Below are 24,898 nucleotides of genomic sequence, written 5' to 3'. Positions count from 1 at the left end.
GAAAACCAGGGAGGAACCAAAAGAAAGCCCAGTGCGGTGGGAAGTAGAACATCTAAAGTGTGAGTAACCAAGCCAAATTATTCAAAGAGTTACCAGAGGAGAGAGATAGGGAGAAAAAGGGTAAAACCAATGGAAAGAAACAAAGAAAAAGGTAGTGCAAAGAAGCAAGTAATAAGTTAACTCTGTACAGCCAAAGCCAGCTAACTAAAGCTATAGTGAATGCTTCACGTGGACAGAGACTAGGGGAGAGAAAACCCTAAATTCTCAATTCTAAGAAAAGTGTGTTTCACATCTCAATTGTCATCAACTGCTCCAGTAAGGGTGCCTGTCCATGGGCATGATTTAGTCGGCGGTAAACCGCCGACGAATCACGCCCTCTGAAGATTTTCATAGCACTGCTATGGAAAGCGCCAGCACACTGTCCATGAGCGGAGAATCATTGCGATTATCCGCTTGTGGTGGGTAAGTCTCAGCATGCTGCGAATTGCACCGATTCTCCGCGGTCAGCCTATCTATCAGATAACGCTGACCAGGGGAGATTCGGCGGCGGCTCTCCGCTGCGGGATACCACAACGCCCGTGGACAGGGAGCCTAAATGTAGTTCAAGTTCATCACCTGCCTTAAGTAAAATAAATTCAAGTTGTGTAACTGCTGCAATGTACAGAACTCTCTCTCTCCCTGCCAATAAAGCATTAAATTGTTTTCATCATCTAAGTCTGCTTCCTGAAGTGACTTCCCACCATCTGCACTGAGGTACCATACTACACGCTCCAGTGGCAAGGACTAATATATATATATATATATATATATATATTATTTTTTTTAATTCCCACAATTTTTTAGCTTTTATAATTTTACTTGAAACGGGTCTCTACCCGTACTCGAGACATACAACATCTTCCCTTACCTGACTCACAGTGTAGATTATAAGAACTGCCTGATTTTTTTTACCACTGTGTGCAGCTGCGCCAGACTGTGTTTACTACCTTGCCAGGAGGAGAAGCAGAGCCACTGTGACTACCATCTCAATTTTCCCTTGCGGCTTATCTCCTCCCAGATCTGGCTCGGTCGCCACTATACAACATATGGATAGTCAGTGTACAGCATCTCAGAAGGGTATTATTTGTATGTACCTGTTCAGCAGGCCCACAGAATGCATTTTACTGGTGGGCCCTAGGCACCCCAATCTGACCCTGATGTTTGGGCACAGAGCTGTTCATAGCTACTGAACAAGCTACTGATAGAAATGAGTAAAATTTCAGTTTTGTATATGGCTCAGAATAGTTCCTATACATGTTGCGTGCAGGGAGATTTTTTGGAGGGAGGAAGGGGGGGTAACAACACCGTTAATGGGTCTCTGAGCAAAAGTGATATTGTGTCATGCGTAGTGCAGGAATTAAAATAAGCCATGGAGGGAATCCATCCACCAACATAATACAGTATATCAGATTTGACAAGAATGATCTTGAAGAAATCTGGTTCAGTATCCAAGCTCTTTTCATCTCAAATGCCCATTTGGAAGCAAAGCAGTGCAGGAATTTGGTTTTATTTATATATTTTATTTGTAGGGACTCGTGTTCTACTTTTGCTGCTCAGATATTTTCTTTCTAGTTGTTTTTTCCCCCTGTTTTAGTCAATTACAAACGACACTTTCAAGAGCATAATTTGTAGTTATAGAAGCATAAGTATATTCATACTGTTATTTTTATGATGGCTGGGTTCCACTTAAAAATGTAATGTGTAGCAATCTGCACGCTCCTCGCCCCACGGTTCTATTTTGTGACAAAGCATAGTACGGCATCATTACACTCAGATACAAAGTAGAAAATTGACAATTTTTTGTTTAATTTAATTTTTTTTGAAGAGTTCTCAGCGACTTGGACCAGGCATTCCTCCCCAAAATACAGAAAGCAATGCAGAGTTTGAGAATAACATGCATGCTGCAATGGAAGAGGAGGATGAAAAGAAGGTGACGTTTTCCCAAGCGAAAGTTACTCAAACTTTACAAGCTTGTGAAGTGGTAAGAACATTTAATGTATATCTGTCGGATATCTTTTAACCCTCTCCAATCCACTGTCTGACGTCTGAAGACATTATGATTTAAGGCTGTATAGCTCCGATGTTTGAAGACGTCCGTCGGGGTTCTCTTACTGTATATTGCCAGCCTCTCTGCTTTCAGAGCCTATCTAACGCATCACCTCATGCAGTACTGGCTTTAGCCAACATATAGCGCCATTGTATAACAGCAGAAAATGTGTAAGCCCCCTAGGAAAACCAGGATACAAATTGGATTGAAAAGAGATAAATGTCTGATAATTGTGAATCACAGATGTCCCTTGTCTCCTCCAAAGTGTCTGTTTGCAGCTTAGACAGGGTGGAGTAGAAGGAGAGAGTAGGTAACTGATTCTCTTTAAAGGGATAGTCCCACTTGTAGCTATTTTGCTGCAGGTAGCAGTCTGCTCTATACACTGCACAGTGGTCCAGTTTGGTACTGCAGGCTGTGTCCTATTAAAGTGAATGGGACTCAGCCTGTAGTATGAAACGGGGCCACTATGCAATATATGGAGCTGACTGCTTTCTGCAGCAAAACGGGTGGAAGTGGGAAAACCATTTTAAGGGGGTGTTCCCATTTTACAAAGTTATATAATAAACCCATTAATGATAGCAATATCAAAGTGTTGAAAATTGTTTTTAAAACTACTGCAAAGACCGTAAAGAAAGCACTACTTGCCTATTCTTTTTCCTTGTCCTCCCAGTCTTTGTTTACAAATGGCCACCATGGGTCTGCTGCTGCCTGGTCCTGTGTTGCTGCTTAGATGATGGGAGCCTACAGCACACTGGCCATTTGTAAATAAGCTCTGTGGGGAGTTGCTGTACTGTTGTGCCAGCGAAAGGAATGAGTATTACAGCTTTTATTATTTTACATAATTTGCAGCAGTTTTTAACCTTTTCAGCACTAAGACGACCACTTTAATCGGTGGGGGTCTGATCTTTGAAATCCGACTGATCCCAGGAATCCTAGGGCCACAGGCCTACTTTAATATATTGCATCCCTTTCACTGTTTTTCCTTGCGCTGTAGCCATATGTACAAGAATCTACAGTATGGTCAGATTTAGGGGAAGTGTTACCTGTACAGCCAGGTAGCCTGGAGTACTGCAGCAATAACGGTGCACTGTGCTTTCAAGATTGAATCCCAACCAATCATTTAACTGATGGCGTATTCTAATGAGAAGATGGGAGTAATCCTTTATGGCTGTTCTATTTTGCTATGATTTATACAGTGGGGCATGTGTCTACTGATGTAATATTATGTAGTTATGGCTACAACATTGGAGTTAGTAGATGTTTTTGGCATGTCATGTCCACTACAAGGTTGTATGATGACAGAGTTCCAGCCAAGTGTTATGCAGTTGGCAAAGTGTTGCAAAATGGTCCAAAAATAAACATGATAATCCTTCTAGTAAAATGAACTGGATTATTACCTGGCATGTTGGGAAGTGTATCTAGTACAAAGCAATAAGGGCGCTACGTTCATCAGCTTGGCTTAAAAGTTGTGTTTTTTCTTTTGTCATAGGCAATAAAGGTATAAGCAATGACATTGTTCACAACCACAAACAATGCATGTATACAGTATAGTGCTAACGTTTTTAGGCAGGTGTGGAAAAATGCTGCAAAGTAAGAATGCTTTAAGCAGCGCTGGCCCCATTGAATGCAAAGGGAGAACTCCACTATCCTCTGCCGCGGCTGTGACATCCTCATTGGGGGATTCACTTTAATCCCGTATGTGATGCAAGGCTGTTTTCACATGAAAATGCCTTGCATTCACTGGGGTTTCACATGGTAGCAAGTGCGATATCGGGCGTGAATGACTCACCAGTGTGAAGGAGCCCGCAGTGTACCTATAAGAATTGATGCTGTATTGAAGACAAAGGGCGGTCACACCAAATATTGATGTGATTTTAGATTTCTCTTTTGTTCATTTACTTTGCGTTTTGCTAATTAACAAAACTAAGTTATTAACACTTGTCTATTTGAAAAAATTCTTACATTGCAACATTTTTTTCCACCCCTGCTTCCAAACTTTTGCACAGTACTGTATATTGGACAGTAATGAGATTACAAAATGCCTATAAATTAGGAACAGGAGCTCTCACTTCTGCATTTTGGAGGATGTACGCATTAGGATGACAATGGGGTAAATTGATTCGTGGAAGGAAGTAATAAATATCTTGACAAGCTTTTTGTCAACTAGAATAGAACGGATTAAGATAACTTTCTCATTTTTTTCCTCAGTCAAATGATACACTCATCTTAAGACATCAAGACCCGAACATGTCATTGACAGTAAAGACCCCCAAACCCAGGGGTCGAAAACCACGGGCAAGTATTCCTGCAGAAGATGCAAAGAAATCTGAAAATGTAAACAAGGCTCCAGCACAAGAGGGCACTTTCCCATGCAAAAAATGTGGCAGGTGGGTAGCAAATGACTAGTTACACTGTGTGTTAACAAAGCAATGAAAACAAAATATTTATTAAAAAACAAGTTAACGAAGGGTGTCCCATTTCGGATAACTTTTTGCCTGTGGCTGATTAGGGCACGTCTTCCCCCAGTGATAACCGCTTGCTGTCGAGTGTCATAGAAGCCAGGTCTATGGTGATCTCCAGGGCAACTTCATTCTGAGAAGAAACTTCACTGTTTTAACAATCTCTTTAAATTTAGTTTCAGTGACCTTTTAAATAATAAATACAGCATCTTCAACACTTAAAAAAAAGGGATTTTTCCAAACAAAACTTTTATTAACGAAGCATGTCATAGTCCTAATTTATTTAATTTCATCACAGTACAACTTTTTTTTGGAAGATCATAACCATGTATGGATCGACCAATAGCTGGACACATCTGTAAGTTTTTATAACACCTATTGATTTGGTTCCCAATAAAGGACCCTGTATTGAGTTAGTTACATGTACACTCATTGTCAAAAAAACCAAGCACCAAGAAGAAATAGTCCAAATCAAATAAAACTTTGTGTGATTGTAACATTGATATAAGTAAGTGATTACAATATCAGAGCAGAAGAATAATTTATTATGGAAAACTGAACACTTAAAGGAAGGCTCTAGCACCCTGTTGGGCCGGCTCTAGCTGGAATGCTAGATAGGGGTGGGTATGGAGGTATACAGGTTCCGTATGATATTCTGTGGATTGTGGCGATCACCCCAAGGTCTTCAGACACGAACGCGGCGATCATCGGTGTCCAAACTAAACCTGAATTTGTCGAGTAAGACAACCCGTTTGCATTCCATAGCACTCCAGTTTCACCGTTCATGACACCAGTGCAAACAGAGGTGATGGTGGGTGGGTGTCAGAGGCAGTACATGTAATGGATGCCGTGACACCAAATGTCCTTCTGCCAAGAGGCTGGAAATGGTTCCAAAAGACAGAGACCCAAAATGATGGTGCCACCTGTCTCTGGATGGCGGTTAATTAAACAGTTGAAGCGGCTTCTGCTTGTCATATGATCAGATGATCCTCTTTACTGGGGGTCTCTCGAGGGCATCCTAAACCTGGTCGCTATGTGTGTGCCTTCACGTATCCACTGGTCCCAACACCTCATAACAATCTGGTCAGAACAACCTAGTTAGGCAATTTGTCAATTCAACTATCCAGCTTCTCACTTTCCAATAATACGCCCCCTCTCAAACTCTGGGTGAAATCTCTTTCATTGCGTCGTAATGGTGTCTAGTGGTTAACAAGCTCCACACAAGTGGATAAAGAGGTCACTGCACACAAGTATTCTCTGAGAGCCTTGTTATAGGCCATGGGTGGAAATGCTTTTAGGTCCTCAGGTGACAAGACCGTTCATCTAATTACACCACAACTCTAATCTGCCTGAGATGTAAATGTATGCTGAGCTTTACAGCAAAACAACTTCTTCCGGGTACATGATGTTTGTGACAGAGTGTAAGTTAAGCCCTTAAAACTAAAGGGCGTACACTTTCGCTCTCTGATGGCTGGGTTTGAATGAAGCGGACTTCACCCACAAAAGGCACAATTGGAGACAACTTCAATAGCAGCTGTTTAGCATTTAAATGCCACTTTCAAACCTGATCGAGGCAATTAAATGGCTATTGAGTGAGCTCCCTTTGTCTTCCAAATCTGCTCTTTACTCCCTGTAATCTTGCAGGGCTCCATGGCAGCCTGGGGTCTTGTGAAGTCCTCTAGGGCTGCCATGTATTTGTTTATTAAGATGTACCTGTGGCACAGCTTAATACAATGCCTGCAGAAATGCAATATACTGCACAAGTCACCTAAAAAATAAGTTGAATAAAGTGTTTATTTAGTTATTGCAAAAAATTAGTTAAAAAACCCTTTTTTTCGTTTTTAAAATAAAAAAAAGCAAAACAAAAGTCTTAACTATTAAAATAACCGTGCCTTCGAAAAAATGTTATAAAAAGCGATAGACATATGTACTCCAAAATGATGGCAATAGAAACTACAGTGTCCCCTGCAACACTACCACACGCCGTCATCAAGGGATAAATAAAAAAATAAAAAAAGATGGTGGCCAGAAGATGGCGACAGAGAGAAGAGCCATCTATCTACACAATAAAAAAATGGCTGCGTCCTTAAGCCGCTATGCTCCAAGAGACTACTAACTCTAGAATCCGTGTTTCTCAATTCCAGTCCTCGGGGACCCCCAACAGGTCATGTTTTCAGGATATTCTGTAGTAAGAACACCTGGGACAATGTCTGAGGCACCGACAATATTTACATCACCTGTGCAATACTGAGGAAATCCTGAAACCCTGACCTGTTAGCGGTCCCTGAGGACTGCATTTGAGAAACACAGGACTAGATTACCGCTTGATAATCATCAATACTTTTCTTCCTCCAGGGTCTTCTATAAAGTGAAAAGCCGCAGTGCGCACATGAAGAGCCATGCAGAACAGGAAAAGAAAGCTGCAGCTGCTGCAGCCGCTGCGAGAGCAGCTTTAACTGCCCGCCAGATGGAGAGCAGTGACAGTGGGAGCAGCAGTGACAGCGGGAGTATTACCAGCAGCAGCAGTGAGAGTTGTGACAGTTCAGATGATGGTGAGATATAACTGGAGCACTCCGCTGGCACAGTGAGGCTGGACCCTCGCTTCATTCCCTTCAACTCCTTCCGTCACTTTTTTCTTTTTTTTTTAATTGAATGTTTGCAATATCTGCAAGGATCAAATTGATGAACAGTTTAAAGAGGACTCGGGACTTTTTATCTTCTTAAATTAACTATTTATTTGGTAAACAATCTACAGTGTATCATATGTTTTGGAAAGTAAACCCACATTTTCTATCTTACCCTTGTGCCTGTAAAGACAAGTTATATAAAGAGAAAAAAGTTCTGCAAGCCGACACTTGTTGTCTTTCCTTTTGAAAGCTGCAAAAAAAAAGGAGGCTTCCTGAAGAAACCTTTCTGTTGTGGACCTTGCTTGGTATTGTCACTGTGGAAAGTGCATTTTACTCATTAGTTGTATTTTTATTTAGTAGCATTCACTGTATTGCAATGTGGAAGTTTGCACAAAGCCAAGAGTGTGCTACTACGAAGGTTTGACCTTTTATTGAACGACCATCCGTACTGAAATTTGTGTATCCGTGTTCTAGAACAAGAGCTATTACGACAGCAGTGTGACTGTAACATTGTTGTTTGCCATGCTAGCCTATCGGATAGACGTTTGTTGCAGAGCACCTCAAAATTGTCTTACAGGGATACAACTTCCATCAGAAGTATCTGCATCTGCTGATGTCATGACGGTCTGTTCCTTCACTGCAACACAATTGCACGATCACTGCAGCGACATTCGTAGGGAAAGATCTGTGTGATCAAGTGTGCCTTCTAGCCTATTGCCTAAGGGCCGGTTCACCTTTGTGTTTTAGGGCTTCCTTTTCTGTTCAGTTTTTGGAGTATAGAAATGGAATTAAAACTGAAATAAACACTTCAGTGTTTTTCCCTTCGTTGATTTCAGTGGGTTTTCAAAAAAACGGAATCTTTTTTTTTTTTTTTTTTCTATTGGAACAAATAGCACTGCAGACTGCGCTATTTCTTCCAGCAAAATCTGAAGCCTAACAGACTGGAAGCGTTCAGCTTTTTTGAAAACCCATTAAAATCATTGAGGGAAAAATCTGAAATGTTTAGTTTTTAGTTCCATTTCTCTGTTCTAGAAACAGAACAGAAAGCCCTAAAACGTAGATATGAACTGGGCCGAAGGGTGCAAATTATCTGAACACAGTAGAGGCACCCATTTTATGGACTAATCGTGTGAGAATGTCAAAAATGGGGATATAACACAATTAGTTTAAAAAATTTAGAGCCTGGCAGTCCTGGGCAGCCTGCATATTCCTTCATATATGCAGCTGTGGTTTGTTTTTTTTTAATCATCGATTTGTACAGAGCCGTGATCCTGTTAAGAAATTGCAATGCTGTTGATTTTCCCACTGCACGGTCTTGTGGTGCATATCTAACAGCACTGACATGACACTAAATGACAAAATTCAAACCCTGAATGCAGAATACACTTCTGTATTGTTATACTGCTCTGGAAAAGAAACTGAGAAATCGGGGTGTGGCTTAATCTTAGTGTAAACTTGTATTGTCAGAGACTTACAAAGGCTATATTGTCTCTCAGTCCTGCCCTTTCTCCGAATGTGTTCTCATAATCTAATACCAGGAGCAGATTGGGAACATGTAGAATCTAAAGGACCTTTTTACCCTATGAATTACAATTTGAAATTGAATAGGATAAAAATAGAGAAGGAAACTGTACTAAAATCTAGTACAATCTATTTTTTTTTTCCTCTTAATTTTCTTACTTTAAAGGAATCTTCCGGTCCTTAACAACCTAAGATGTCCGCACCGTTTCTTTGACTATCTAATGTACGCAGTGTATTAGTATGTATTGGTAGTCTAGGACAGAACATGCGGACTGGCGAGCACTGCTCACGTAGCAGTATTGGTCAATCAATGTCATGTCTTAGGCTGGATTCACCCAAGCTTGTGCTCATTTGTGCCGCATTTTTGCATATTTGAGGTTTGTATTTGCATGCTCAGCTGTGTTTTTTTTTACTGTACAAATTGTGCACATTTGAAAAAAAAAAAAAAAGTCATTTTGCCATACATTGAAATGGCTACTTAGCATAATTAGTTGCATATATTTTATTTCCTTGTGCAAATGCACAGTAACATTAAACAAGCTGTATGTATGTATATGTAATATATAATTTTTTTTGCGCAACAGAATTGTGCACAGAAAATATTCAATCTTGTGAACTAACCCATTGAAAAAAATGGGTTCTATTCACTGTGTATTGCATGTGCAAATGTTTTGTGCGCAACTATGCTTGTGTGAATCTTGTCTTAGGCTAATGATGCATATTAATACACAGTGTACATCAGGTAGTCAAAGAAGCGGTGCGGCCATCTTTGTTTGTCCAGGATTGGTAGGTCGCTTCAAAGATGATCAGTCAGCATCTGCCTGCTTTAGTAAAGACCTGTATTCCTCCATGAAATAATAATTCTGGGGTTATTTTTTCTTAGAACACTACACTGTGTCATTCCTCTGTTAATACTCCTGGAATTGTAAGCATAAATGCTGAAGTGGGTGTAACACACCCTTATCAATAGGGTGTGTCCAAAGTTACTTTTAGAAGAAGCAACTATCCTTCAGATAGTGGCTCAGAAAAGTAATCGACGCGTATGACCAGTCGTTCATTTACTTTTACACCGAGAGATGATTGTTCGTTAGTTATTTGCTGAGATATCATTCATAGAGCGGATCTCCATAGCAATGTAATTGTTAGTCATTCTATATGAATGACTATGACTTTATACCACATGACTTTTTTGATCAACCAGTTGATCTTTTGGGGTAAGTCACTAGCCATTTCGTTTCCGCCCATCAGTGGCCATGTTCACACTAAATAACTACCATTTTGAATTCTTTCTTATAAGCAATTTTTCGGCTGATAGTGGTCCTGTGTGAAAGGTACCTTAACATTCTGGACTCCGTGATGCCCGTGCCAAACGATGTAGGGACACACCCTAAGGGGAATGGTTAAAACCCGTTGCCAATTTACTTATACACACCTCCAGGGAAGTTACAGTCAAAGGCCAGTAGCACACAACTGTATTTTGGCTCTGTTTGCATCCGTAATATGGAACTGACGCAAAAACAGCGTTGAAATACGGTAATGTGCTCCAAGCTGAATAGTACAGTTATCTAAGAATGGATGCTTCAAATTATTGTATTCTCCATAAAATAAGTATTAGACTTCTCGGACTGCATTCGGATGTCCCTACAGTGGTTGCCTCTACAAAGTTTACATAATGTGCTCTTTAATACAAGATAAACTTATCCCTCGGTCTGTTAAAGAATGTGTGAAACCATTTACTTTCCACAACCTTACATACGAGTCCTATATTTTTTAACAATTTATGAAAAGCCTAGAGCTCTACAATGGAAATAAAAAAGACAACATATATATATATACACCATGTACAAATGCATATATCTACTTTTTGTAAAATAATAATCTTTATATGCTTCAGAGACAATCGGTATGTGTTAATACTTTTGAAGAGTGATTGACACTTGATATATTATTGACTGCCTATTTTTTTATTGATGTGTATTCATTATAAATGCATAAACAAAAAATTGCTATCCATTGTGGCTTATGAAGTTCAGTATAGTAGTAATTCTGCATAGTACATTTAGAATTCGTTGGGGAAGTTGTTACCAATTTTTACTTTTCCATTGCCCCTTTTTAGAAGGGGTCTTATGAGGCTGGTTGCCATATTCATTTTTTTGTTTTGTTTTGCTTTTACTAGGGAAATCTGGTAAGGGATTGTAAATAAGTAGAAGATACTATTTATCTTTTGGTATCTCATCTATTTATTTACTTACTTTAAGGCTGGCTCCACATTAATGTATTTGTGCAGACAATACGCAGGGAATAGAACCCATTGATTTCAATTGGTTCGTTCACATTCCTGTATGTTGCATGCATATTTTGGGCATGAAAAAAATAGAATGTGTTCTATTTTTCAGCCTATTTGCGCACCACAGGTCCCAAGAGAAGTCAATGGGGGGTGTATAGGTGCGTGCAATATGCTAATAGATGAGTGAAACGTAATCGCGGTGGAAAAAAGAACACATCTGGAACTAATTAGCCATTCCAATCTGAGCGTCTCTATGCAAATGAACATACCTTGCTGGCAGAAAAAGTACAGTAAAATACATGCAAAAGAAAGCCTAGTTCATAGCGCAAAAATGTTGTGCTAAGGCGCGTGCAGTTAGGCTTATGCCAAGTGAAGCCAGCCTAAATTGGTCGTCCAGGATTACAAAAAACATGGCTGCTTTCTTGAAAAAGCAGTGCTGCACCTGTCCACAGATGGAGAGTGGTATTGCAGCTCAGCCCTTTCTCTTTAATGGAACTGAGCTCCAATACAAGATATGCATAGCTCTTGTACTGGAGCTTTAAATTCATTTTCACTTAAATGCATGTATTTTGGGCTGACAATCTAAGGCCACCGGATTTATCTGCAGACCTCACAATGGCTTCTGTGCACTTGCCCGCCGCCAGAATGGCAAACTCATTTGCAAAAGCCGTGGATTGCCAGGGTAATTCACACTCTTCCTGCTCCTGGCTACCAAACGCAGCCAAGAGCCTGGAGATTTCACGGGGGCCGCGGTACACTGTTTCTGGTCACGTGATCTCCGTTTTTCAATAGAAAACAGTGCTCATGTAAAAGTAAAAAAAAGTTAAAATTTCACCTCCCATCACGGATCCGATCCGTGAGGGGAGGTGAAATTACCTGCCTAAGGCCTCCAGCGATGTTCCTTGACGGAATCTTTATCCGTGGCACTTCCGCGACTTCGGGTGATGCGCCCATTGGCAAAATGGCAGACGCAAGCGCAGAAGCTAGGGAGGAAAGTCTCCTTTTTCTTGGCTACTAAAGATAGCTGAGAGCCTGGAGCACTGACCAAGGCCCGCAGTAAATAGTCCCCAGTCACGTGATCACAGTTATCCAATGGATAATGGCGATTACGTAAAAGTTAAAACACAGTTGAAGTTTAATGCTCCTTTCGGTTTGAGCCTCGTTCCGCATACAGACATTAGGGCTACATTGGCTATGTTTCTGAACATGGGACAAATGGGGGTATCTATTTTGGGGTGAAAGTCTTAATGTGTGCTGTACAAAAAAACTGTTTTTAAAATGACAATTGCCAAAAAATTGAAAATTGTAATTTTTTTCTTCTGCTTTGCTCAGATTCACTTAAACTGTAGGCGAAAAATACACATTACACCACTAGATTGCATTAAAGGGTCTAATTTTCAAAATGGGGTCATTTGTGGAGGTTCACTATCGTTTTGGCCGCTCAAGGGTTCTACCAGTGTGCTATGGCGCCTAAAACGCCTTCAAGCAAAATGTCTGATCTGAAAACCACCAGCTGCTCTGTTCGGTTTGGGCCCTGTTGTGCATCCAGACATAAGATTAGTTTCACAAAGGCAGTATTAGTCCAACGAATGAGCCTCCAGGAGTTTTCTATGTGGACCTTCAAACTAATAATTATAAAATATAACTTTTATTACAAATAGCTAAAATAGGGAAGAACAACACACACATATACTATATAGGGTGGAGAGAGATCAGAAAGATATATTCGAATTTATGCCACTTTCATAGACTAATAAAGACCAATCAGGCTGAGTGAAAAAATTGCACTCAACAAATGCGTATTGTTAGTCTTGAAAAGACCAAATAGTCTTCAGTAATTCCGCAATTTTAATGCGCAGGTGTCATTCTGATGGTATAGAATGACATATTACAAGAAACCTGAGCAATTTACGTGACGCTACGCGTTTCCCCCACTCTGTGGGTTCTTCAGGGGTTCCAATACAAAAATTCCAGTAATAGATGATAAACTGGCTAGTGGCTTAAAGGGGTTGTCCCGCGAAAGCAAGTGGGTCTATACACTTCTGTATGGCCATATTAATGCACTTTGTAATGTACATTGTGCATTAATTATGAGCCATACAGAAGTTATCAGAAGTTATTCACTTACCTGTTCCGTTGCTAGCGTCCTCGTCTCCATGGTGCCGTCTAATTTTCAGCGTCTAATCGCCAGATTAGACGCGCTTGCGCAGTACGGGTCGTCTTCTTTTCTCAATGGGGCCGCTCGTGCCTGAGAGCGGCTCCTGGTAGCTCCGCCCCGTTACGTGCCGATTCCAGCCAATCAGGAGGCTGGAATCGGCAATGGACCGCACAGAAGCCCTGTGGTCCACCGAGGGAGAAGATCCCAGCGGCCATCTTCAACCGGTAAGTAAGAAGTCACCGGAGCGCGGGGATTCAGGTAAGCGCTGTGCGGATTTTTTTTTAGGTCCCTGCATCGGGTTTGTCTCACGCCGAACGGGGGGGGGGGGGGGGTTGTTGAAAAAAAAAAACCGTTTCGGCGCGGGACAACCCCTTTAAATACATAGAGCCTCCAATTATCCAGAAATTCCTCCAAAATAGGGAATAGGGTATAGAGGAGTAAGATAAGAATCTGCTCTCCTAGAGAGAATAGGACCAAGATGATAATTCTTGGTCAGAGTTCAAAGATACATGTGTCATAATAGACAAAATTCCACAAAGATAATTGGGAATGGGGTAGTGAAGAATATAATAAGAACAAATCTATTTGACTAAATCAAAATTAGACCGGAGTTGTATATTCCAGTCAAAATTGCGCCGTTAGATTTTGTTCCTTAAGCTGCTATCTAGAGCCCACCATGACTCCCAAGATATAGTTGTTCAAACCAAAATCTTAGCGGCGCTAGGGCTAAATACAGAGGTCCCTAGATGATACTAAAGTCCTCAAATAAGAGCTTAGTGATAAAAAGGAAACAAAATAAATGAAAAAATGGCGGCATGTCACTGTGGGCTCTAGATAGCAGCTTAAGGAACAAAATCTAACAGCGCAATTTTGACTGGAATATACAACTCCGGTCTAATTTTGATTTAGGAGAAAAGATTTGTTATTATATTCTTCACTACCCCATTCCCAGACATAAGATTAGGGCCACAGCGAGTTATGTTTCTGAACACAGAACAAACAGCAGTATCCATTTTGGGTACAAATCCTCATTTTCATGTGCACTACAGAAAATAATCTTATCTTTTAAATGACCTATTTGCAAAAATATGAAATTTTATTTTTTTCTTCAAGTTTCATTAATTCCTGAAAAAATTGTGGGGTCAAAATACTGATGACATCTCTCAGTAAATACATTTAACGGTGTATTTTTTAAAAATAGAATGATTGATACCCCCACAAGTTACCCTAACATCTATGAGCCTTTGCAATTTTGGCTCGGTGCAGGAAAACAAAATGTTAAAAATCAATGTTAAATTTGTACGTCTTCTAAATGGTTAAAAAAAAAAACTGAAGTTTTCTTTTTTTCAACAATAGTTTTTTCTATTGAGCATGTGCTGAAATGTACATTCAGACATATGAAGATTACACAATTCCAAAAGAACATTCTTTGCAAGAAATTGCAAAGCATAAGTATAAGCTTACATTGCGTTTGGAAATAAAGAAAGAAATAGAAGTACGTGTCAATTATTTTTACCAAATATGGGGGAGGTATCATAGTGTATGTCCAGAATAGAGTAAATAGATGGAAATATCATCAAAAATGTGTACAGTATGTTAGCACATATTTGAGATATTGCAGTTGAAAATGTGAAATTGACAATTTAAAAAAAAAAAATTCCCAGTTTTGGCGCTTTTAATAAATATACTTAAATTCTAACAGTCTATTTTTACCACCTAAATGAAGTAAAATATGGGATGGAAAAACAATGTTAGAATCACTTGGATATGCAAAACCTTTAAGGAGTTATTCTGTGTTAAAGTGACACATCAGATTTCCAAAATTTGACTTGGTCATTAAGGCGGAAACAGGCTTGGTCACTAAAGGTTTAATACAATTGCCTCAATGAGTGTAAGTGTCAACTATCTATTTCAATGTAGGGGGAAAAAAAAATAGTATTTATTACCTTTAATGGAGGACTGTCCTCATAAAAGTCGTATGCCAATGTTAAAGAGAGGCTAAGTAAAAAAAAAAGAAAAAGACTGTGTATATTTCGCCCTTTAAAGTCTATGGATACTTCATGGAGTAGGCCTGAATACTTTTTTTTCAGATCCAAACTTAGTTGCCAGAACAGAACTTAGGATAGCACACATGGACAGGGCTGTAATAGTATAAGGTGGTGATCGCACGTGGCAGACAGTTTTGATAATTGATTTGTCCGCTATTCTTACATTTCCATGCATTACTTACATTTGCCCATCTGAACCAATCTTCTAAAGCATTATACCAAAACCAGGTGAGTTTCTGAGGCATGCACTCATCATCATAACTGCAGGATGGACAGGAAAGGCAATAGATGAAAACATGTAATAATGCACTATTATAATATACTCAAGGGGAAAAACATGCAGCTATTGTCTCAGTTTCTGGGATAGCTGTGTTAACAACAAGATGGCTACCATTACAGCTTCTGAAGTGATCATCACTCAGATTTTTGAAACTCTTTACAAAACTGCCCAGACATGCAAGGATTTGGGAAGGTGGAAGCTGTTATGACCACCATATTGGTTGTCACCCGGTTTTCCCAAATGCAGATATAAACTCTGTGTGTGTGTGTGTGTGGGGGGGGGGGTGATTGTAACATTGATATTTATAAGTGATTACAATATCAGAACAAAAGGAGAAATTTATTCTGGAAAACTGACCCCTTGAAGGAAGGTTCTAGTATCCTGTTGGACCGCCTCTAGCTTGGATACAAGATGTGATATGGGCAAGCATGGAAGCTTCAGTTCCCTGTTGAACCAGCTCTAGCTTGGATACAAGATGTGGTATGGAGGCATACGGGTTCTATATGTTATCCTGCTTCAGATTGCTCCACATTTGCTGTAACTAAGCCCGGTCTAGATCGTGCAAACTCGTAGGCTGGTGCAGTTAGTGTACCAGATGGTCCCATAAATGTTCTATTGGCAATAAATCTAGTGACCGAGCAGCCACAGAAGTGTGACAATGTTGTGGGGACATTCCTATGACCCCCTTGTGTGTGTGTGGCCAAGCATTATCCTGCTAGAAAATGCCTCTCATGGCAGGGCTTCTAAGAGGTAACCTATGTGGCTGCAGGATGTCTTGACCATATCACTGAACTGTCATTGTCCCTCGTACCACTACTAGGGGGGAGCTGACTTTCGTATGCGATGGTACCTTAGTCCATATGTCTCCAGACACTAACATGGCTGTCGTCAGTGCCCAAACTGAACTTGGATTTATCACTGAAGTCCAATTTATTTGTTCATGGAACCACTGCAAATGGAGGCGACGGTGGGTGTCAGGGGCAATACCTGTAGTGGGCGCTGTGAGACCAAATGTCCTTCAGACAAGTGCCTGGAAATGATGCCGACAGACACCGGGCTGTAACGATGTGGCCACCTGGCTCTGGATGACTGACAATAAAACAGTTGGAGTTGCTCCTACTTGTCAGACGATCTTCTCTACTGGTGGTCTGTCGAGGGTGTCCTGAGTCCAGTCGCTTTGTGTGTGCCCTCAAGCAATCCACTAGTCTCAACACCTCTAATCATGTGCATATCTGCCTGAGATGGGAGACGCCGGGCTCAGGCAGCATTATGGATGGGAGAATGCCGGGCTCTGATGCTTGGAGGGGGGGGGGGGGGGAGAAATCGGGGGGACGTGAAGAATGTCAGACCTCGCAGTGTTACTATGTCGTCTGACTGTCATCCTTATAACAGTTTTAAACCTCCCAATCACAACCTCAGTACTGCCAATCCCATGACCGGCTAGCATCACCCACTTGACACACAGCCAAGAAGAGTCTATCTAGCCAAAAGGATGATTAGTAGGGGGAAAAAACGGGCATAGAGTCAGCAGAGCCAATCCCCTCACAGGTCCTCTTTCAAAGGTGCTTTCAAACTGGGCAAAATCTAGGTTTATAATCCGAAAAAAAAGTGGGATTTAGAATTTTCCTATTTAATTTACCTTACTTAAGAGGTGCATCAGCTGAAGTGACCCTCTGATTTTGGGTCAAAGTTCTGTCCGTTGACTGAAGAGGTATCTTTCCTGTATTTTATCTTCTCTCCCTGGCCCTTTGTTCCTCCGGTTCTGTTTTCGGAAGATCAATAGTGCATTGATAGTGTTGCACTACATTGGTTGTCCTAGCTACTCTGTGATTGACCTGTGCTGCTCACATGATCAGCGCTGGCCAATCACAGAGCAGTTCACAGTGTCTTATTAGACAGTTCGAAAAATGGTAGGGGACATCTTGGCTGCCTGAAAAGGAAGCACGGAAGTAGCAAAAAGGAAGAGAAGCTCAAGTACAGGTAAGAAACCCCCTCCACTCACTGGTCCTGGGACAGCATTTTGTTCCAAAACCGGAGGGTTGCTTTAAGTCAAACAGGGAAAGAGCAGCATCACTCCTGGCCATGGACTCGGTCTGTTATTGCAGCAGCCCCATTCAAACAATTATGTCTCAGATGCTGCCAGTTAGGTGACATGTCATCAGTACGGACTAGGGTCACTGCCCACGGAAAGAAAGACTACCAGAGGTGGCATGGGAACAGGGCTTTACTACTTTATAGCCATAGGAAACTGTTTCCTAAACCTAGAAAAGCCCTTTCATTTCCATTAGTTGTCAACTGTATCATGGCATTTGTCAGTAAAATATCAGTAATTAAGTGAATCTTGTTTAATTTCATCCTATGCTAATCTACTTCTAAACACATAGCAAGTGGTGAGCCCATCATATGGTGACTATTATGGCTGTATGTACATAACCCATCACACACATTATAAAATCTTACATAAAAACCGCAAAATCTGTTCGTTTGTGTCGTATACAAATCCACAGTTCTGGTCTGATTTGAGGGACGTTTTACATGAGCGGTCTTCAGCACCAGGCGACGAATACTGGCGGAATTAAAAATTCACTGATTTCCCCTGTAATTTTTTTGGCCAATAGCAACCAGTCACAGCTCAGGTTTCATTTCTTATACTGCTGAGAAGATGAAAGCTGCGCTGTGATTGGTTGTGATTTATTATACTGCTGAGGTAAAATGAAAGCTGCAGTGTGATTAGGTGCTATGGGCAACACATTTTCTTTTGGACAGCCTCTATAACAGTGCGGTGCTCAGCTCATTTTTGTGGCCCACATTGTATATTCCAGGACTGTTGTTCATAAAATCGCTGTTCAATGCATGAATATATCACCTAGTTGTTAATAATATTACTAGAAATACATTTATAGGGTACAGTCACATACAGCGAATTTTGGCACGGATCTTGACGTTCATCCGCAGATGATTTTACTCTATTGAATGAAGGGGTGAAGTCCGTTGTGGATCTACATTAAAATCTGTGTCAGAAATCTGCTCCAATGGTGTAATGTGGAATTTGACGTAGATGTCAGTGCAGATTATTTCCATACCAATTCTGTTATGTGCAAACATACCCTTACGCCCAATGTCCACGGGCGGATTTGATTTACGGAATCCGCACGGGTCACCCACACGGAAGATCCACAATTCAAAGTGCCCATAGGAATTAAAGCATGTGGATTTGATTTGCGGAATGCTTGGTGCAGAAAACAAATCACAGCATGCTCCATTGCAGTGTGGATTCTGTGCGGACGGGCTCAATAGAAGTCAGTGGGTGCAGACTGTGCGCAGTGCATCCACAAATACTATAGCGGATTTGAAGGCTTAAAGGGGTTGTCCCGCGCCGAAACGGGTTTTTTTTTTTTTCAACCCCCCCCCCCCGTTCGGCGCGAGACAACCCCGATGCAGGGAAGTAAAGAAAGTTTACCGGAGCGCTTACCTTAATCCCCGCGCTCCGGTGACTTCAATACTTACCGCTGAAGATGGCCGCCGGGATCCTCTGTCTTCGTGGACCGCAGCTCTTCTGTGCGGTCCACTGCCGATTCCAGCCTCCTGATTGGCTGGAATCGGCACGTGACGGGGCGGAGCTACACGGAGCCGCTCTCTGGCACGAGCGGCTCCATAGAAGACTGCTGAAGACCCGGACTGCGCAAGCGCGGCTAATTTGGCCATCGGAGGCCAAAAATTAGTCGGCACCATGGAGACGAGGACGCTAGCAACGGAGCAGGTAAGTAAAAAACTTTTTATAACTTCTGTATGGCTCATAATTAATGCACAATGTATATTACAAAGTGCATTATTATGGCCATACAGAAGTGTATAGACCCACTTGCTGCCTCGGGACAACCCCTTTAAATCAATTAGGGAGGTGGGGTTGCTGATTTTTTTCCTGTGTGGATGATCAGCAGTGCATCTGCGCAGAAAAAAATTGCATCCGCGATTGCCGGAAAGCATTTAAAAATAATTTCCGCACTGGCATGCAGGTCATCCACTATGGAAATTTGTGTGTGCCATGGACATGAGGCATTAGGGTGCCTTTACACGGGCGAGAAAATCTTATTTTTGCCTGATGTGAATCAATAAAATAATCAAATTATGAAACCAATGATTTTCAATGGTTTCCTGCACTCGGCAAGGTTTTCAATGATGCATGTTGAGAGAAGGAAAAAAAAAATATATATATATATATCGCAGCATGCTTTATCTTTCAGTGATGTGCCTTTTTTTTAATCACCCATGTTTCCCTATGGAGCCTGCTTTTTATTGCAACGCAACAAACGTGTTGCAATGCGCTTTTAACATTAGAAGGTCCCACTGACTTTTGCGATAAAGTGTAATTTTATCGTGGGTGGTAGCCATGCGATTTGAGATTATTCTAAAAAAAAAAAAAAAAAATGCATCGCTGACACACCAAAATTGTGGGAACAAAGATACGATTTTGCTTCTATTTTTGTGAAGCTAGCCTTAACTTAAATTACTTGATGTAATACATTAATGTAAGTCATCAATACCATTTATATAAATTAAAAATTATAAATAAAATATTTAACATTTTGAAATATATTGTTTTTAATGTACAATTCTCCATAATTGCTCAGAAACATGTTAAATGTTTCATATGTGTTTCTCAAATAAAGTAAACAAGTGGAAATATATATCAGATTAAAAAATAAATACAACATGTAGGTACAATATTTGAGGTGAAAATATGAAAAAATGACACTTCTTAAAAATATTGGTGTCTTAATAAATATATGCAAATTGCATCCATCTACTTTTACCACCAATGTAAAAGTACAATAGGTGACGAAAAAAATTGTCCGGATTACTTGGATGTGTAAAACCTTACGCTATTCTCTGTCAAAGTGACACATGCCATATTTCCAAAGTGATGTTATCCATCATTTATAGTTCTATGAACACTTACCTTTGTTTCATCACTTCTCATGCCTTGGATGAGTGTCTGCAGTTCCTGAAATCAAATAGAAAAACAAATGAAATTTACTATTACACTTCAATGGGACCACCGGAGATAACTGAGTTCAAGCGCTCTATCTCCAGCGATCACACTGACGTGAATGGAGCAGAGGTGCACTTACCCACGTTTCAGAATGTGCCAGGGCTGCAATCTCAGGAATGGTGACGGTCAGACCCCCACTGATCAACACTTTATCCTCCATCTACAGGATTGGTCCTGTGGATAGGGAATAACTTGCTGTAATAGGAATACTCCTTAAATTTCTCAGAACAAGATTCAGGAGAACTAAAATGTCCTCATGATAGGTACCTGACCCAAGATTTTTTTAAATTGTTTGTCCCATGTCTTAAAATTGCTCCATACCACTCTGTACTTCCTGGTTGCTGTTGACCAGGACATGTGACTGCTGTAGCAAATCACTGACCACAGTAATGACCTTCTATAGCCAGTGATTGGCTGCAATAGCCACATATCCTCGTCAGCAGCAACCAGTAAGGACAGCCCGGCTTTGAACTAGTGATAAAACCCCTGGTAATACCAAGAGGGCAGAAGAACAGGAATAGCTCATCATAGAGGGAACCTCACTCTATTATGTTGATATACCCTAATAGGACATATGCACAACCTCTTTAAGGTCAAGAGACATACAGACTATTGAATTCAGAAGCTAAATCTGGCACAAGCAGCACATTCACTATACATGGATGCTCCTATCAAAAAGTTTAGTAGACACACATGCAGGTGGAAGAATCAGATGATATATGGAGGTTGGTTAATTAAGTGAGGCTTTAGAATTACTCCTACAATGCACTGAATCCTGAAAGAGATAATACTGCTCAAACGCAGATTTTACTCATATGTTCAATATGGCAGACACACCTTATCTGGATTACTCGAACGGCAACTCTTCTTCTACATTCTTTTCACCTAATACGAGCTACCGACAAAGAAGAAAAAAAATATTGGTTTGATAGACAAGCAAGAGGGCATGAGGTAGGACCCCTAGTAATTGCTAAGATGCAGGGGCATAGAGTATCCCATTCAGGTGGTAGGATAAAGCTTTGTTTTATCCTTCTTCCCTTCCTTGGGTCAGTTTGTGTAGGGTCAAAAACTAAAGAACTGTGTTCTGTGAACCAGGCATTATTAGCTAAAAATCAACAGAAGACTCACCCTGCAGGCCGCGTTAATCATCATAGCATCATTTCCAAACAAAGTGGGTGGCGGCTGGTCGAATAACTGGCCGGTCCGCAAACTCTCACACCTCTGCAGGAACTTGGTGATTTCCATCTGAAGTTCAACAGTGTTGATGTGCCTGGAAGACAGTGATATATTGTCTACAGCATTATGAGTTCACCTTTTCTGCTGTAGAGATTAGGGTTTCAGGGACATCAATTATCTGCAAGTATTTTTTTTTACTAAGTTACCTTTATTTTTACTTGTATATTTGCAATTACAAGTAACAGTAAGGCCCAATGCACACCGCCGTATTTGTAGTGTGGAATCTGAGGCCGGCGTCCTCGCCCAGATTCCAGAGCAAATACCTGCCATAGCATGCTATGCAAAATCCCTTTTGCGATTTTTCGCTCTTGAGAGGAAAATCGCAGCATGCTCTATTCTAGTGTGGGCCTCGCACGGATGGCTTCCATTGAAGTCAATGGAAGCCGCCCGTCCCGTGGCCCTTCTGCAATGAGCACTGCAAAAGGGTCGCGGGATCCGTATCAGCAACGGCGTGGTTAACTCTGTACTGCGCATGTGCGACGGCCAGCACATCAGCAGCACAGAAGAGGAGAAAAATAACAGGTATGCAGGGGTCGCTGCCGGGGCACGGGGTCGGATTCTTGTGCGGGATACCGCATCCAGAATCTAACCCGGCTGTATGCATGAGGCCTAAAAGGTGGCTTCTGAAATATAGATATTTGCCTTTCCACTATCATTGCACATTTCCATGTTATCATAACAGCAATATGGCAGCAATACAATATACCATTTCTGTTACAATTTAATTATATTGCTCCATCAGTAAAGTCCCCTGGTGCAAGCACTAAATCATGATTGACTCTTAGGGTGATGTCATACCTTGACAGACAGTTTTTCTGCAGGGTGGTTTGCCATTGCCTTCCCCAGTCATCTCACCCCTCCAGCAAGCTGGGTACTCATTTTACTGTCCTTGGAAGGATAAAAGGCTGCGGCAACCTTTAGCCAGCCACGTGAACCATGCAGGGATTAAACCCGCAAACTTCAGGTCGTGAGCATTTCTGCTGCCTTAACACACTGCACCACACAAGGTTCAATCAGTACTAGTTAACAAAAATAGGATTTTTTACTCACCATACAATCTCTTTCTTGTCTCATCATTGGGGGACACAGCCAAAACCGTGGGATATAGCCACTGCCACACTGACACTAGTAGACGTTCCAAAACAGTCCCTGAGCGAGGGAAAATGAAAATCATAAATGCATGTGGTCAGTTTACAGCTGTCTGTAAAACCTACCCGACCCAGCGAAGCGTCGGCTGACGCAAAAAGTGTGAATGTGGTAGAACTTAGAGAAAGTGTGTAGGGACGACCAAGGAGCCGCTCTTCACACTTGCAAAGTGGGGGCACCATTGCAGACCGGCCATGAGGCCCCTACTGCCCTGGCAGAGTGTGTCACCACCCGAAACGGCGGTGTGTTACCCTTAGCCTGGCAGGCCTCAACCACCGCCGAGCGGATGCAGCGTGAGGTGACAACTTCGGACGCCGCGAGACCACGTCTCGAACCCTTCGGCATCCCGAATAGAGAATCAGTGTGTCAGAATGACAAAGTCTGTTCCAAATAGATCTTCAGAGCTCGCACTAGGTCTAAAGCCACCCCATAAAGGGTAGCTTCGCCAACAGTGCAGCGATCTTGGAGACCCTTCGGAGGGAAGTAACCGCCACCAGGAAGGCTACCTTCCAGGACAATAACCGCCTTGGTACCCTTGCTAATGGATCGAATGGATGAGCCTGTAGGGCGTTCAATACCAGATTCAAATCCCAAGGTGGTACCGAGGAGCGAAACAAGGGTGCGGTGTAAGCGACTCCCTGCAGGAAGGTGCGCACTGCTGACCTGGATGTCAAGGGGCACTGAAAAAGGACAGACAAGGCGTAAATCTGTCCCTTGAGGGAACTGAGGCTGAGCCGCATCTCCAGCCCATCCTGTAGGAAGGATAGGAGGCAGGCCAGGAAAAAACACATAAAGGTGAAAAACTCCTCCACTCGCACCAAAGGACGAACTCTCTCTACATACGATGATACACCTTAGACAAGGACGGCTTACTAGTCTTAATCATTGTTTGGATGACCAGGTCTGAAAAACTAGATTATGTAAGGACCTTAATTTAACATATCTCTTGCCTGTATCATTGGTGGACACAGCTTTGACCTTGGGATGTTCGAGAGCAGTACCCAAGGGGTGGGAATATATAAGAAGCCTCATGTGTAAAGTGTAATCAGCTCTTTAACTGCGGCTAGCGTTAATAGGTGCCTAGGCATCCAGAATGCTCAGAGACAGAGAATAAAGGGGGCTCCCGACAAGAAGCTTCCAACAAGGTACTCGTTCTAGAAATATGTGTCGTAACACAGTCTGAACATATGTAGTCTCTGGCACAGTAACCATGCACTGCCGCGAAGCGGCGCCAGTGCGAGGAACCTACCACGGAAAGGTAAGGCTCCACCAATGTTGTCAGGAGCAACAACAGAGAGCTAGGGTGACTGAAGAATGCCACTAGAAAGGGGTAAATTTGATGACAAAGAACTTCCGCGCAATAGCGCATCCCGCTTAGTAGATCAGAAAGGGGGGGATGAAACTAAAAAGCTGGGGCCCCTTGGCAGGTGACCTAGTTGCCGGATGTCAGCCTTGCTGGTCCTTTCGCGAAATCCTCCAGAGTCGGGTGGGCGAATGGTAAGAATTGAAAACAGTATTAGTACATCCCATCTCACAGTCTCCTGCTAGCAATCCTGCAGGAGGGAATAGCACAGGAGGATCGCAGCGCACTACTAACTCCATCTGATTAAATGCTTGTCTCCCGGTCCATGCTCTTACCTGCGTAGGAAGGCTACATGGAGAAATGCTGTAGGAGTGAAGTCATAGACTGCTCTGACTACAGAGTACTCCTAACGGCAGCAGCCCAGACATGCTTAATAGGGGAGAAGGCGAAGCCTGTTCTTCTGTCACAATTTAGGGTCAGCGGCGGACTCCGCCTAAACGGGACTACTCATGCATCCCCTACGACATGAGTGACTCACGTCTGCATAGACACAGCTGACCAGACCCATAGTGGATCAGCATGTCAGAGCTGACTGGAGGAGAGCTAGTCGATGGATCTACTGCCCTCAGGCACCCTGTTAGAGGGCGAACCCCCCAGCCTACCACTATACTTAGATAAAGAAACAAAGAGAACA

At 41.9% G+C, this 24,898-nt stretch overlaps 1 protein-coding gene across 4 annotated transcripts in view; it reads left to right on the top strand.

The window, feature by feature from the left end:
- Positions 1–7,397, top strand: part of MIDEAS (mitotic deacetylase associated SANT domain protein) — an 89,436-nt gene extending 82,039 nt beyond the window's left edge. For all 4 annotated transcript variants that reach the window (XM_066608336.1, XM_066608338.1, XM_066608335.1 and 1 more), the window contains 3 exons: positions 1,865–2,020; positions 4,295–4,473; positions 6,901–7,397. In XM_066608336.1, the coding sequence (XP_066464433.1) occupies positions 1,865–2,020; positions 4,295–4,473; positions 6,901–7,108 (543 nt within the window). In that variant the 3' untranslated portion in view covers positions 7,109–7,397. The remainder of the gene's footprint in view (positions 1–1,864; positions 2,021–4,294; positions 4,474–6,900) is intronic.
- The last annotated feature ends 17,501 nt before the right edge of the window (positions 7,398–24,898 follow it).

This window comes from Eleutherodactylus coqui, chromosome 6 (genome assembly GCF_035609145.1).
Source record: "Eleutherodactylus coqui strain aEleCoq1 chromosome 6, aEleCoq1.hap1, whole genome shotgun sequence".
Taxonomy (NCBI): Eukaryota; Metazoa; Chordata; class Amphibia; order Anura; family Eleutherodactylidae; genus Eleutherodactylus; species Eleutherodactylus coqui.
The sequence above is the reverse complement of the archived record's forward strand: the minus strand, read 5'-3'. Positions and strand labels throughout refer to the sequence as shown.